Source organism: Meriones unguiculatus, chromosome 1 (assembly GCF_030254825.1).
Source record: "Meriones unguiculatus strain TT.TT164.6M chromosome 1, Bangor_MerUng_6.1, whole genome shotgun sequence".
Lineage (NCBI taxonomy): Eukaryota > Metazoa > Chordata > Mammalia > Rodentia > Muridae > Meriones > Meriones unguiculatus.
Genome location: NC_083349.1, coordinates 160,738,380 through 160,754,823, shown reverse-complemented (window position 1 = coordinate 160,754,823; position 16,444 = coordinate 160,738,380). Strand labels below are relative to the sequence as shown.

Here is a 16,444-nt window from a genome sequence, read left to right as displayed (position 1 = left end):
TATAGCCATCTATAATGAGATTTGGTGCCCTCTTCTGGTGTGCAGGCGCACATGCAGGCAGAAGAGTGTATGCAAAATAAATAAATAAATAAATAAATAAATAAATAAATAAATATGGGGAAAAAAGGACGTGTCAGGATCCCTGCATGTTACAGAGACCAGGAATGATGGCAAACAGCCCTCACTGGACAGTTACCTACACGGTAAAATATTCCAAAGTACCATCATGTCAAAGTATAATGGGTTTCACTTGGTAGTCCAGGCTGGCCTAGAATTCACTCTTCATTCTACACTGGCCTCAAACTCACAGAGATTCACTTCCCTGGCTTCTCAAGTGCTGGAATCACAGAGGTAGGTCACCATGCTTGGCAGTATTGATTTTTAAAACATGAATATTCAATGTAAAAAAAAAAATGAGTTGATTCTGAAAACTTATTGTATTCTTTTGTTTTGGTTTTTTGTTTGTTTGTTTGTTTTGAGACAGGGTTTCTCTGTGGCCTTGGCCAACCTGGAACTCACTCTGTAGACCAGGCTGTCCTCAAACTCACAGAGATCCATCTGCCTCTGCATCCCAGAGTGCTGGGATGACAGGCATGCGCCACTGCACTCAGCTGCACTTACAGTAGTCTTAAGACCAAAGAACTAACTTTTTTATTTACTCATAAAGTACCAGAAACCTACAAGTTAATGACTTTTCCCTATTTTAAAACCTATTAAGTCTGGGTGTGGTGGCACACAACTTTAACTCCAGCACTCCTGAGGCAGAGGCAGGTGGATCTCTGTAAGTTCCAGACCCAGCCTAGTCTACAGAGGGAGTTTCAGGCCAGACAGGACAGCACAGCGAGATTCAGTCTAAAAGAGAAAACAAAACCTACCTTACCTAGCATGGGTAAAGCCCTAGATTTAGCCCCCGCCGCCCGGCCCCACCATGGAAGAGTGTTCCAGCACACTTGGAAAGGAGGTGGAGACAGGAGGATAATTGGTTCAAGACGCTTTTAAATTACATAATGTTTAGACTAGCTTAAACAGAAAAACAAAACCAAACCAAACAGAAAACAAATACTAAAACACTGCAGCTCCCCCTCTCCCTTGAGGAATCCACGGCCACACTTGGCTGTGTCTTACTTCCCTTCCCCTGGCTCGACAGTGAGAAACCACACCCGCTTTGTTGGGTGTGCCTTGCTTCCTTCTGAGTGCCTCTCTTACCCTTGTTCGCCAGCCTATTTCAACATATCTCTATTCAGCCCACTCCTTGGGAGGTGCCTAAGAGGAACAGGGAGACGTGGGAAGTGCATATAATCAAAGGCACACGACGGTGCACGCGTGGAATTGCAGAAAATAAGCACAAGTATTCTATTAACAGCAACAATCCTGCTTGCAAAAACAAGACACTTCTGCCAAAATCTTCACGGAGGAACAGGAAGTAGCAGACGGGTGCCCGACAGAATCCCTCTCCCCAGGAGCCCTGGCATTTCACTTGCTAATGGTCTGCTGGAGGCCTAGTTCCATCTGTGCTGGAGTCTCCAGTGATGATGAGGCCAGTCCACGGCAGCCAGTGAAGTGGCCCACTTGGCAGTGCTGCATGAAACCCGTGTAAGATGTGTAGATTCCCCCCAGCCGCACTAATCCTATTTCCGTTCTATCCAATGGTGCAGGACCTAGTTGTCTGTGGAGGCTCACACATTGAATAGCAGCACTTGGAAGGCTGAGGCAGAAGCGTTGTTGTGCGTTAAAGTGAGCCAGAGCTACAGAGCAAGAATCTGTTTCAAAACACAAAAATTATAATAAGGGCCATCAAGATGGCTCAGTGGGGAGCTTAAGAGCACTGGCTGCTCTTCCAAAGGTCCTGAGTTCAATTCCCAGCAACCACATGGTGGTTCATAACCATGATGGTATTTGGTGCCCTCTTCTGGCCTGTTGGCACACATGCAGGCAGAACAACTGTATAAATACTACATCTTTAAAAAGGAAAAAAAGATGGCTCAGTGGGTACTTGCCATCAGTCTCGTCAGCCTGCGTTCTATTCCTGGAACCCACAAGCTGAAGGGACAGAATGACTCCCACAAGTTGTCCCCTAACTCCAGAGCACTTCAATCACTCATTAAAAACCTTTCATAAAAATCTTTCATTAAAAACCTGGAATGACTGCAAAGCTGGCCAAGAACCTGTGGCTGAGGAGGTCGTATGCCCTAGGGAAGAACCTATCAGTGGGCATAGGTTCAAACTGCCTGTAAATACTTATCCTTATGCCCATACATCAGTGCAGCTCTCTGCTCTCACTGCGGTAGACATCAGTTCACACAGAGACTCACAACCATCAAAGTCCAGGCACCATGACTGTGGGATGGTCAGCTGTATCAGCCCCCCCATTCCCAGGGCCCAGGGAACACTCCAGAAAAGAAGGCAGAAAGGTTACAGGAGCAAGAACATAGGGAGGACTCATGTGCAGCAGTGCTTTCTGGGCACAGGAAGGCTGCTGCAGCCATCAACTCACAGCAGCTGTGGCTGCTTGCACAAGCTCAAGCCAGCCAATGGTCGCTGGAGAGGAGAGAAAAATCTTCATTAGCAGTCACTGGTAAAGTGCTCGTATTTCTGTAAACTGTCCCTCACCCATATTCCTGTAAGTATCTCTCATAGGGCAACAAAACTCTGCGTGAAGGGGGCCTAGGTGGAAAGCCATGGATTGGAGAAGGATGAGAGAGTGAGGAGGGGCGAATATAACCCAAACACATTGTATACACGTATGAACTCTCTGTATACAACCAGTCTAGGCTAACTGAACATTTTAAAACATAAATAGTATACATAATAATGATAAAGAAAAAAATTTAAATAACATAAATAGTATTACAACATTAAATGCCTTTTCAGCATTAGCACTCTGGTAAACACTGAATTTGCCAACACAATGAAAGCTTCATATGTATCTAGAACAGGAGAAAAGGACACTCAAGATTCCTGGCTTCAGCCCCAGCCCTCTCAATGACTCTCTGTAATATCGACCTAATCATTAAGCCCATCAGGGGTTCTTGTTCCTATCTAAAAGCATGGAGTAGAAGGGATACTGCTCAGTAAGCAAGTGTTTTGCTGCTGGGAATGGGCTAGCTTTCTAAAGAATTTTAAGGTCCTACTGGAAGGGAAACCAACAAAAACAACCCAGTGGAAAAATACCAGTCAACAAACTTTGGCCTACAAAATGGTACTTCTCTCTTTTCTTTTTGTTTTTCTGCTCTCGGTCTGTCTTCCTTCTTTCCTTGTTTTTGGGTCGGCATTTTGTTGCTTTGCTTGTAACTGTGTGTGTTTGGGTGAATATAGGCCACTTGTGTACAGGTACCCTCTGATCCCAGAAGAGATGGTCAGGTCTCTTGGTAGTTGTGAGTACATAGATACTGGAACTCTGGTTCTCTAAAAAGCAGAAAGCAGGGCTGGAGAGATGGCTCAGAGGTTAAGAGCACTGACTGATCTTTCAAAGGTTCTGAATTCAATTCCCAGCAACCACATGGTGGCTCACAACCATCTGGTGTCTTCTGGTGTGCAGGTGTACATGCAGATAGAATATTATATACACAATAAATAAAAAAAATATTTTTAAAAAGGCAGAAAGCACTCTTAACTGCCAAGCCATTTCTATACACACACACATACACACACACACACACACACACTTTTTTTTTTTTTTTTTAAATACAAGGTCCTGTGTCACCCTGACTGGCCTGAAACTCCCTTTGTAGACCAGGCTGGCCTAGAACTCAGAGATCTGCCTCTGAATGCCATTCTGGGCTTTGAACCTACGGTCTTGCATTAAGCTAACTAGTTGCTATGCTCCTAGCCATATGAAAATTTCATGATGTACTAATACTTATAAAACCCGACAACTAGGGTAAATGTTTGCAATAGGATGCCTGACTGTAAACAGAAATGTAAAACAGAACAACACAAACACCCCATAATGTCCAAAGATAAACAGTTTAATGTTATATTGAGGAACATCTGCTAATGTTGAAATCAGACCAAAGGAGTACATGATTATATTTGTTATATTTATATATTTGTATGTAGTTCAGAAACCACAAACTAGCCTAGGCTTCTGTGCTTGTAATCCCACAACTTAGGGGAGGCTGAGACAAGAGACCAACATGGGCTACACAGTGAGTCCAAGTCAATCTGGATGAGAATGAGAGCCTGTCTAAAAAACAACATCTACCACCACAAACAAAGAAAATAGAAAACAACTAAACTCAAGCAACCCAGTTCTCTCCTAAGTATCTCCTTCCATAGGCTGCCTTCCGGTTTGTCCTCTCATAAGCAGGGGGAGCAAAACCCAGTGTGAGCAGTTCCTCACTACAAAGAGCTCAGACTTTTCCTGTTGGGAGGCCATCAACACAAAAAATACAAAACTGGAACCATGACAGTTCCATCAAGGTGTTAGAGGAGTCTGGCATGAAGTGAAAACTGTCCTAATAAAGTGCTTTGAACTGAAGAATAGGTAGTTATTAACCAAACAGCCCAAGAGGAGTACCTGCAGAGAGTGTGAGGAGCTGAGGGACTGACGCACCGGACAGAAGTGGGGAATTCAGGGGGGTGTGGGAGGCTGTAGAGGTAGAAGGATCTGACTTGGATTCATTGCTGTGCACAGTTTTTTCTCCTAAAGCAAGGGGAAAATATGTCTGTTGTTAAGTTATGGTCATCACTCTCTTTCACCACCACCACCACCACCACCACCACCAGGGTAAAGTTGCTTCTAACTGTAGAAGCACCAAAACGAAGTGTCACATTAGAAGACTCTTAGGGTTGTCAAGACGGCTTCATGGGTAATGGTGCTTTGCAGCTAAATCAATTCACAAAGTAGAAGGGAAGAACTGAACACTGAAAATCATGCTCTGACTGTCACATATATGCTGTGGCACGCTCATCCCCCAACCTCCCATGAATACATGCACACACACATGCACACACAGTGTAAAAAGAAAAGCAAACGTTTGGCAATTGTTATCAATAGAGTGACACTCAAGCACTCTCAGGGGCTATGAAATCCATGCTAAGTATGATGGTGGTTCACAGCTGTAACTGTAGCACTTGGTGGGCAAAGGCAGGAGGAGCTCCGATCCAAGGCTAACACGGGCTACACAGTGAGACTGTTTCTAGAAACTGAAAAGAAACCAGCATAGGCCTTTACTCCCAGCATTCTGGAGGCTGAGGCAGGTAGATCTCAAAAAACAAAAACTGAAAGCAAAAAACAAAAAACCCAAAAACGAATAACAACAACAACAAAACAACCCACGAAAATATAGCACCAAGTACTGGGATAACAGGTGTGAGCCACCATGCCAGGCCAGGATGCTGAGGGGTTTGATTTTTGAGACAGGATCTCACAGATCCCAGACTGGCCTCAAACTCATGGCTAAGGATAACTGTGAACTCCTGATCTTCCAAATCTTGAAAATACAGGTGCACCCACCACACTGAGCTGGCTGCCTGAGGCTTGATGGGAAAGGATATTACCCAAGGAAGTCATAAGACACCAAAACAGCTAGTGTGGTTCCACAAGATCCTGGAGACAGGATTGCTGTGAGTTCCTCATTAGCCACAGCTACAAAGTGTGTCAGTATTTCCGAAAGAAGAGAGAGACAGAGAGAGGGGGACGAAAGAGAGGAAGGGAGGCAGGGGTGAGAGGGGAAGAAAGAGGGCGATAAAAGGTTGTGAGGTATGGTGTTGCAACCTGTAATCCCAGCACCCAGGTTAAAGGGCAAGAGGCTGCTCTGTGCTTTGTACAAAAAAAAAAAAAAAGGAAAAAAAAAGAAAACAGAAAAGCAAGAAACAAAGGAGCAAGAGCAGGAGGAGGAGTAGCAGGAAGGGAGGAAAGGAGGTAAAGAAGATACCATTTCCAAGCAACAGACATGTTTTTTCCATAGCTCCCACTTCTCTGTTATCTTATCCATGTAATCAGCAGTTTCACTAGGCAGTCATGTGTAGATCACAGTACTTCGTGACTAAGCCAAAGGTGGGCACGGAGAAAGTGGCTTCACAAACAATTGCTTCAGTTTGGAAATATAAAACGCCACTTTAATTCTCTATTTAGAGCTTTTTTCCCACTTGAACTTCCCATCCTCCCACCTCCACATCCTGAGTGGGTTTAAGTGTGTACTGCCACGCCCAGTTAACATGGTACTGGGGACCAGAACCAGGATTTCCTGCATGCTATGCAAGCACTCTCTCAGCTAAGCCATGCCCCCAGCTTCCCAGCCTCTTTACATTTATTTTGGAATAGGTTCTCAATAAATTACCCAGAAAGACCTGGAGCATGCCATTTTCTGATGCAGCTTCCCAAGTGTCTGGGATTACAGGCCACCAGCTGTTTAGTGCTGTTTCAAAGAGGGAAAAAAGGAACATATTTTCATCAGTATTCTTATCACAATCAAGTTCTGCTAATGGGACAAAAATGAGCATCTGAGACACCATGAAAAGTGAGGGGAAGTCAGGATAGTACAGGGTATCTCTCCAGCTACCATCTCTTCATAAAGGTTTTGGTTGGCTTGTTTATTATTGATTGATTAATATTTCATCAAAAATATTTCATACAAAAAGTCTGGACTAGAGTAGAGTTTGTATAATAAATTAACAATAATGATGAAACTGCTTTGTAAATAATGATGAATGTTTAAAAATACCAGAGACAAAAGTCTTCCTAAGGCTTGTGTTTTACTGCCAAATTACCTACATTAGAACATGCAAGACAAAGCCAGCCAGTGGCGGTGCACGCCTTTAATCACCACACTTGGAAGGCAGAGGCAGGTGGATATCTGTGAGTTAGAGGCCAGCCTGGTCTACATAGTAAATTCCAGGACAGCCAGGGCCACACAGACAAATCCTGTCTCAAAAAAACTGAAGAAAAAAAAGAGAGAAGAGAGAGAGAGAGAGAGAGAGAGAGAAAGAAAGAAAGAAAGAAAGAAAGAAAGAAAGAAAGGAAGAAAGCAAGAAAGAAAGAAAGAGAAAAGAGAAAGAAAGAAAATGGAAGACCAAGTTGGTCTGGTGCATCTACTCGACTAAATTATGGAGAAAGAACTGATCCAACAAAAATAGGTCTTGTGATTCTAAAGAACCCATCCTCAAACTCCTGGCTCTGCACACTCAGGCAGTTGGCTGGGCATTGCAGACTATCAGCATGTTTATTCTCTAATACCGTATGTTAACCATACACTACGCCAATCATATAGTAAGCTAGTCTCGGCTCTTCTGCCCAGACTGATGTTTTAAAACAACTTTTGACATTGTATTGTTTGGTTTTTTGTTTGTTTTTGGACACAGGGTATAACTGCCTGGCCTGAAACTTGTTATATAGACCAGTCTGACTTTAAACTCATAGAAATTGGCCTGCTTCTGCCTCTGATATTGTGTTTTAAGACAAAAGAGTAATATCTACATCAAATCACAATTTTAAAAAGCCTAATGCAATTGAAGTGGCCCCTAAGATCTTGGCTTTTATAACGATGTCTTCTGTCAACAATGGGGTAAACTGTAGGTTACTAGAGTTGCACAAAAATAAGTCCTGTATTTTATAACACTGAACGGTAAATAGTATAAACATTAAGATCAAAAAAATCTTCACTGAAAAATAATTTAGTTTTTCTATTTAGAAAACTACTTCAACATACAATGACATGAGTTTCAAAGTACCATAATGAAACCTATTACTTGTATGCTAACTTAAAAAAACAGCCTTATCCAGTGATGTCCATAATTTCCACACTTCAGAGACAGAGGCAGGAGGATCCTGAGTTCAAGGCCAGACCCTGTCTCAAAACAACTAATTCAGAAAATTGGTCTACTGGGTACTGCATTACCCTGAAGCTAAAAGTTCTAGGCTTGTTTTTTACTCTAGTTTGGGAATTAGCTGTTTCCCTTAACTCTGTTGTTTTGGTATCTGTCCTACAGAAATGTTTTCATGCAGAATGGTCCAGGAACTGTCTATTATTATTAAATATTTAACTATGGCTAATATGCATATCTACAGTAAACTTTCCAATATTGGAGCTAAACACCAATTCTTATTAATAACATCAATTTAAAATGTCTAAGGATAAACGCATACAAAACATACACAATATACACTGAAATGTAGAGATGTGTTTCCATGGCTGATTTTTTTTTTTCTGAACATTCAAGAAAATACAACACCTCAATACACACCTAAAACACTCTGAAATCAGATTGTACTCTAGACTGCACAGCTCGTGCCCGCGATTAGTGACTGACAACAGGAAAGGGACAGTGCACCCTTCCCTGCTGCAGGGCTCGGGGTGCACGATTGCTCCGGATCCTCCGAGTCCAGACCCCAAGGGTCTCCACCCGCTGCAGCCGCGCCACCTGGGTCGGCCCTGCCTGCACTCACCCGTCACGCGAATAGACTCCAGCATCGTCCCACCGAGGCCACAGGCGGACCGGGTCGGCGAAGACTCCTGGAAGGTAGGTCGGAACCAGGCGGGGTAGGGTGGGCAGCACAAACCGGAGGACGACGACTTCTGACCCAGCGGCTGGAGGGTGCACTGGCTGTTCCACCTGGCCTGCTCGCTGAGAACCCGCCACCGTGACGTCGCAGCAAGCACGTTGCTAGGAGACACTGCTGCCCTCTGGGCGCACTCCGCGCCACCAAACCGGCTTGCCGCTGGAGGCGCTGGTGCGACTGATACCCTGCTCGCAGGGAGAGAAGCGAACTACAATTCCCAGTGTGCCTAGCGCTGACCCGTGCAGAGAGCTGGTCCGCAGCCACTTGGGTGTCTCAGAGGGATAATCGGGTTTTAATTTGACGGGGGTGAGGGGGGGTGGTGTTGGGGTTGGGTAGAAATCTGTATGAGGCTCAAAAGGCGTTAATTTCGTGATGGAAGCGCGAGATAGAAATGGTGTGATATTTCTTAGTTTTAGCAGAGTAGTGCAATTGTAGTACCCCGACCTTTCAGCTAATTTACATGTTATCAACACGTAAGACAGATTGAACAGGTTTTTAAAAAAGTAGATGGCCAGGTATGGTGCCACTCGCCTGTGAACCCAACACTTCGGAGGTGAAGCAAAGAGGATAAGGGGTAAAGGTCATCCTTGCTACGCAGTGAGTTTTGAGACCACCCAGGAGTATACAAGCCTCTGTCTCAGAAAAAAAAGAATAAAATAAATATATTTTTTTTTCAATTGAAAAGAAGGTCTGGATAGATGGCTCAGTGGTTAAAAGCTTTCCAGGGCTTGTTTCCCAGCACCCTCGTGGCAGCTCAAAAATACCTTTAACTCCACTTCCAGGGTATCCCTCCCTCCCTCGTTCTCCCCAGGCACCTGGGCCCACATGGTAGGCAAACACTTGTGACACAAACATATACACAGATTTTAAAAAATGAATTGAAAAAGGAAATAGACTGGGGATGTAGCTCAGTGGGTGGAGTGCTTGCCCAGCATTCCCAGAGCCCTGAGTTTAATCCCCAGTACCACACAAAGCTGGCCTGGTGGCGCACACCTCTAATTCCAGCATTCAGGAGGTGGGAGCACGTGGGTCAAGATGTTCAAAATCTTCGAGCTTGAAGCCACCCTGGCTTCAAATGTTTGATTTGTGTTCATATATATGTATATGTATGTATCAGAAACATATAACTAAAAATATATATGTATATATATCGGGTTGCATAAAGGGGGTTTGACAGGAAAAAGTTAATAATAATTAAATCATAAACTTATTTTAAATCAATTATTTGTATACATAGAATTTTACCATTTTTAAAATATGAAAGCCAATTTTCACACTCAGATGTACATGCTTACTTTTGCATAAAGAACCTCAGCTGAGGGGAGGAACATGGGAAAAGAGGGAAGGAGGGTGGAATTGGGAGGGGAGAAGGGAAGGGGCTACAGCTGGGATACAAAGTGAATAAACTGTAATTACTAAAAAATAAATTTAAAAAATTTAAAAAGTGATTATACATATTTAACTGTACAAGAATAAAATCTTACTGTAAACATGTCAAAAATATAAATAAAATTGATACTCAAACTTAAAAAAATCTCAGCTGAATATTTAATACTGAAGGACACAGAGTATCTTCAACCCTGTTTTACATTTGTGTGTGTGTGTGTGTGTGAGAGAGAGAGAGAGAGAGAGAGAGAGAGAGAATTCTTGTGTGCCATGACGCAGATGTCAGCTTGCAGCAGTCAGTTCTTTCCTTCCACCAAATGGGTTCTGGGAATCGAGCTCAGGCTTGGTGGTAGTGTCTTTACCTGCTGAGCCATCCCACCAACCTGTGTCTTCTAGATTTTTAGAGGTGCTTTTGTAATTGGCAATGCTGAGAACACCACATTACTTAAGTACATGGTACAAAATCACCAAAGTATGCTTAGGTGTTTTTCAGAAAGCCGGAAATCTTGTCATAGTCCCAAGACAAAGTTCATTTCAATTAAAAAAAAATAAACCCAAATCAGCACATATTTGGCAGAGATTGTGGTGGTGGTAACAGCAGGTTTCATGTAGCCCAGGGTGACCTAGTACTCACTACACACCTGAGGATAACTTTGAACTCCTGACCCTCCTCTCTCCTCAGCCATTCAAGTGCTGGGATTACGAGATCATACTACCACGCATGGCTAAAACGGTTGTTCTTAAATATTGTTTTAACATTTTTAATGTGGTCTTTTGAAAAATTATTTGTGTATAGGAGTGTTTGCCTTCATGGATACGTGTATGTGCTTGGTGCCCATAGAGGCCAGAAGAGGGTATCAGATTTCCTGAAAACGGCTTTATGGATAGTTGTGATTCACTTTTTAGGGGCTGGGAACTGAACCCAGGTCATCTGCAAGAGCAGCAAGTGCTCTTAACTACTGAGCCATCTCTTTAGCCTTTCAAACAGTAACTTTTAAAAGAAAACACTCTAATGCAATACGATCCAAAGATACACTAGGTACTTACATGCTGGGGGTTGATGGTGAAACAATATTAAAAGCCTTTGTTTCCATAATTAAACCATTACATTATGTTTTCTATAAGAGCAGAAAACCTTATGTATACAATTAAGATCATGGCCACTCTTAACATCAGATCCTCTGGAATCCAGCTGAGGTGTCCCAGGCAGCATTCATTAGTGCTGGTGGCTGACAGCATACACAATCTAAAATACTCGTTTTGTGTTCAGAGCTAAGGCTGCAGTGACGTCATTTGATGCAATGCCGGTGCTACCAGAAATACTCTGGATTCAAAACATTTGATTTGGAATCAGTATTTGATCATTACATGTCCAGGAATGTTTTACTGTTGACAAAAAATTTCACAACCGCCACATTCAGTTACATGACCCTCTCTGGAGTCTCAGCCCTCAGTTTCTGAAGCTGAGTCCTAGATGATCCTCCTATGCTCAGCCTGACTCACATCTACTTTCAAACCCAATGGCCAGAGTAATCCTGCTGAAGCGAGATCATTGCCATTCTGCTCACTACCCCTGTGAAGTCCTTTATGACCTAGTTCTCTTTTTGATGTCATCTCCTACTATGCTCTCAGTCCCCTCCCAGAGACCCCCTGACATCTTGCTGCTCAGTGGCGATACACACTGTTTCATCACAAAGCCTTTGTCATTTGTGACTCTTCCTGCTTGGAATGCTTATCCTCCAGATACCTCCCTCACTTCATTCAGGTCTGGACCCAAATTCGCTTTTCTATATAGCTTTTCTAGCCACCTTACCTAAAATTCCTCTTCATATTCCATATATCCTTTCTCAGTTTTATTTCCTTTTAGCACCTACTTAGCATCATTTGTTCTATGGTTTCCTGGATTTCTTCCCTATTGTCTGTACACGTGCATGAGACATAACAATGTTTTTGTCTCTAGGGCTATAGTTATTATACGTAGCACCTCACAGATAAGCACACTGATCTTTGTCCATTTCTCTGCATCAAGAGCGGTACCGAGGAAGCGGGGAACTGGAGAGATGGCTCAGCAGTTGAGTGCTTGTTGCTCTTGTAGAGAACCTGGGTTCAGTTCCCAGCGCCCACGTGTAGCTCAACACCACCTGTAACTGGACGGGGGAGATCCAATTCTGGTTTCTTAGGCACAGCATGCATGGGCATATACACAGGCAAACAACCAAACAAACCAAAAACCTTACACATGACATAAAAATGAAAAAACATTTTAGAAAAAGAGTGCCTGCTACACAGTAGGCACTCAACACGCTTGTGAATCAGTGAACAGTAGAAAGTGTTTGGATTTTCAATGTCAGCTCAAAGAAACAATGATGTCAGATAGGTCTTGAGATGAGTCTGTGTTTTGGTTCAAGCGTTTGCTAAAGGAATTTAGTTGCAGTCACTCTTGCAACACATACATGTGCGTGCTGGAACTCGCTTTTCTATGAGCGCCTTACTCCTCAAATTTCTAGTGTCTAAAATTCCTGTAGCTTCAGGGCTTTTCCTCAAAAAGGAAAACTTGTCAACAGTAGACAGTACTAAACCTACTGTCCAGCCTGTTGCCCTTTTATGGTATATTCAAACATTCTTATTTGAAAAAGAAAACAAGGAATGTCCTAATGGAGGTTTGTCTGAACACAGTCCAAGAACGGAGTTCTGTGAGAACTCTGCGTGCCTGTGAGAAAACTGTCTTGTGACCTTAGTTTCTTTAAAACACAGAATTGCTCTTGGAATGTGCTTTCCTGCTCCTCACAGGTGTAGTGGATGGGAGTGAGTTTACCTCAGCTATGGGTATCCATGTGCCTCTATGGAAAGGCATGATGTTTTTGGCACATGTGGCTTGTCCTTGTGATTGAGCACCTAACTCATGTGATGCATCTTAACCCTCAAAATATAAATTGTCTGATGCGCTGAATAAAGTTGGCTCTTGCATGAGCCCCCGCTCTCCCAGGTTCACACCACTGACGACAGTGATAGTGAAGAGTTTAAGTTAGCCTGGGTGACTCCATTTTGAAATGAAGATCTTGACTGGGAGCTGAATTCAGGTACCAGGAAATATCACAGAATGTACACCTGGCAGAAAACAAAGTTAACTCTCCTAGCAACAACCTCCAGGAAATATAACAGAATAAATGCTTCATAAAAAATAGAGACAAACTCCCTGGCAATAATCAATGGGAATCGGTTAGAAATCGGGCGGGAAAATTTCCCCCAACGTTTCAGATGTGGTTTTGAAAAATAGCCATTGTGATTGATTATATGCCTTAGCCATTGTGATTGTGTGCCTCAGAAAAGGTCACCCCACCCTGCTAAACTTCACCCAATTCTGTAACGCCAAGGCTTGTGCCCCCCTGCTTGCTGCCATGGAAACCCCCTGCTCACAGACTTTCCCTTTAAAAATCCTGTTCACTCAGAGCTCAGGGTCCCACTTCTCTACTGCTGCGTCAGTGAGACTTGGGTCCCGAGTTCGATCGCTCTTGTAATAAAGCTCTCTTGCAATTGCACCGAGTCGTCACCTGGTGGTTTCTGAGGGTCCCATGAACCTGGCATTACAATAAACAGATATAAAGTCGTAGGATCACAGCTCATGCAGAGTGTACTCTGAATGCTTTTAGCAGCCTGCTTAATCACTGTGTCAATTTTGTGTATATTTCACTAGCTTTTTGGTTTTTCAATACTGGCTATGCAATTCAGAGCTTTGTGTGCGTGCAAGCAGTCTACATTGTACTATGTCCTCAACCCCATTTTCGTTACATTCTGAAATAACCAAAATGTATGCATTTCATGGATTTTAAAAAAAAGATTTATTTATCTATTATTTATACAGTATTCTGCCTACACAACAGAAGAGGGCACCAGATTTCACTATAGATGGTTATGAGCCACCATGTAGTTGAACTCAGGACCTTTGGAAGAACAGCCAGTACTCTTAACCTCTAAGCCATCTTTCCAGCCCCTCATGGATTTTTATATACGAGGGCCTGGCTTAATTTCTTAGAGTGTAGACGGACTTACTGACTAGTAGGGAAGACTTTAAATACTGACATGCATTCCATATATGACCATATAGGCATCAGTGTACATTGTACACATATGTACATAAGCTAGAGAATATATTAAAAGCATACCTCCTCTTCAGTGTTCATAAATTTTAAGACTTTTGGCACTTGGGGTAGTGGCATTCACTTTTAATGCCAGCACTTGAGAGGCAGAAGCAGGCAGATCTCTGACCAGCCCGGTCTATACAATGAGTGCTATGCCAGAGCTACATAGTGAGTTTCTGTCTCAAAACAACAACAAAAGTAAAGATGAAAAACTTAAGAATTCTGAAGCTGGGGCTGGGGAGAGGGATCAGTGGGTGAGGGTGTCAGTGGCTGCTGCAGAGGACCTGGGTTCCACTCCTCCTGTGGGTCCAGTTCCAAGGGCACCCACACCTTCTGACGTCAATGGATGCGTGGTACACATGAATACAGGCAGGAAAACATTCATGCACACGTGATAAAGTAAACAAATCTTCTACAGATTGTAAAAATGGCCAGCTGTGGTGGGGTACGCCTTTAATCTCAGTGCTAGGGGGGCAGGGACAGGGGGCTCCCTGTGAGTTTGAAGCCAGCATGGTCTACATAGTCAACCAGAGCTACACAGTGAGAGAGAGAGAGAGAGAGAGAGAGAGAGACTTCTAAAAATAAATTTGATGAATTTGATACCTTTGTACTTAGCTCCTTTAAAGTCTTAACTCATTCTTATTTTTATGTTCGCCCTACCAATATTTTCTTGTGTCATTTTTATTCTAAATAAGTTTAATAATAAGTGCTCTATGAAGATGTCAATATAACTAAAACACATAAAATTATGTTGTACATACATTAACAAGTATGTTCCTGAACACATACAGTTTCTATTCTTAGGCTATGGTGCTGTTAGAGTTCCCTATTATTCCCAGCTATGTAATTATTCATCCTCATTAAATCTGTGCATCTTCATTGTCACTCGTTGATTTGTTCTGTGCCTGCTCAGTGCCTGCACTGGGTACAGCGTCTGCAGCTGTCCCCTTCTGCCTTTGAGTCAGCATTGTTTTTACATACTGCCAAAACAATGAACAATTCCATCTTTCTGAAAAACCTTTTATACCTGTTTCTACATGAACAATTAAGACTGAGCTAAAAGGACTGATTTAATTATCACTTACTCTTGCAGTTTTTTCTCTCTCTCCTTCCTGTCCTTCCTCCCTACTCCAGTCCTTCCTTTTTCCTCTTTTTTTTTTTGTTTGTTTGTTTGTTTTGGGTTTTGTTGTTGGTCTTGTTTTTTGAGACAGGGTGTCTCTGAGTAGCTCTAGCTGTCCTGGAACTCTCTCTGTAGACCAGCCTAGCCTCAGACTCAAGAGATCTGCCTGGCTCTGCCTCCCAAGTGCTTGGACTACAGGTGTGTGACACAAAGCTTGGTGTGAAGATGCTTGCTTGTAATCCCAGCAATCAGGAAGGTAGAGGTAGGTGGATCTCTGTGAGTTTGAGGCCCCTATGGTCTACAAACCAAGTCCAGGACAGCCAAGGCTACACAGAGAAACCCTGACTCAAAACAAATAAAAAAAGGTGTGTGCCACCACTGCCCAGCATCCTCCATTTTCAAAGCATTATTAAACAAACAAACAAACAAACCAAGATTGTATTAAAATTAAAGCCAAGTGTAGGATCACTAATGCCTATAATCCCCATACTTGGAAGGTAAAAAGAGGATTAGGAACCCGACATTATCCTTTACACAGTTTGAGGCTAGCTTGAACTATAAGAATTCCCAAACAAAGAAATAAATAATCTCTCTTTCAAAAGGACTCTATCTGGCGTCAAGCAGACATACAAACTAGCCAGGACAATGCATGTTGAAATTTGTCAAGCCCTCCTCTGCATCCACCGAGATGATCGCGGGATGTCAGTCTCTCTTCAACCAGCTTTGTGCTTAGTGTTGCGGAGACCTCAGGCCTTGAAGCCACAGACTTCAGCTTCTCCGTGCTCAGTCAGCCAGCAGACTAGTTCTCGTCTGTCCAGCGGCCTGTACTCCTCTCCTTGCAGAACTTCCTAATATTTAGTTCGAGTCTGGTTCCTGTCAGGACACCAATGGTCTTGAAGAGCTTGGTGTGCAGCTGCCTGTTGCTGTGGTGACCCGTCACCGGGACAGCTCCGCCTTAAGAGCATCCAGTTGCTAAGGCAGCGCCGCCTCCCGGCTGCAAAGGTTCCCAGCTCAGCTAAGCCTGGGCTGCTCCTTGCTGCCTGGCCTGGCCCAAAGAGCCTGTTTTCAAATCTTTTAATTTGGTGTTTTATGTTGAGTTTTTCAAAATGTGCATACATTTTGAACCAACCTTGAATCTCCTAGGGTGAAAGCAACTTGCTTGTGATGTATGTTTGGTCTTGTTTGTTTGAGACAGGCTTGGCTGGTGGCTGGTACTCATGAGATGGGCTTGTCTCTGCTCTCCATGTGCTGGGACTGTAGGGATGTACCAGCAAGTCTGGTGTATCTTCACCATGT

General features: G+C 43.2%; 1 protein-coding gene across 5 annotated transcripts in view; it reads right to left on the bottom strand.

The window, feature by feature from the left end:
* Positions 1 to 8,637, bottom strand: part of Matcap2 (microtubule associated tyrosine carboxypeptidase 2) — a 37,898-nt gene extending 29,261 nt beyond the window's left edge. Inside the window, exons 1-3 of one of the 5 annotated variants that reach the window (XM_060370995.1) lie at positions 8,390 to 8,637; positions 6,285 to 6,362; positions 4,520 to 4,645 (exon numbers count right to left, since the gene is read on the bottom strand). In XM_060370995.1, the coding sequence (XP_060226978.1) occupies positions 4,520 to 4,645; positions 6,285 to 6,362; positions 8,390 to 8,414 (229 nt within the window). In that variant the 5' untranslated portion in view covers positions 8,415 to 8,637. The remainder of the gene's footprint in view (positions 1 to 4,519; positions 4,646 to 6,284; positions 6,363 to 8,389) is intronic. The other 4 variants (XM_060370986.1, XM_060370990.1, XM_021627464.2 and 1 more) reach the window with 4 other exon arrangements.
* Positions 8,638 to 16,444: the final 7,807 nt, after the last annotated feature.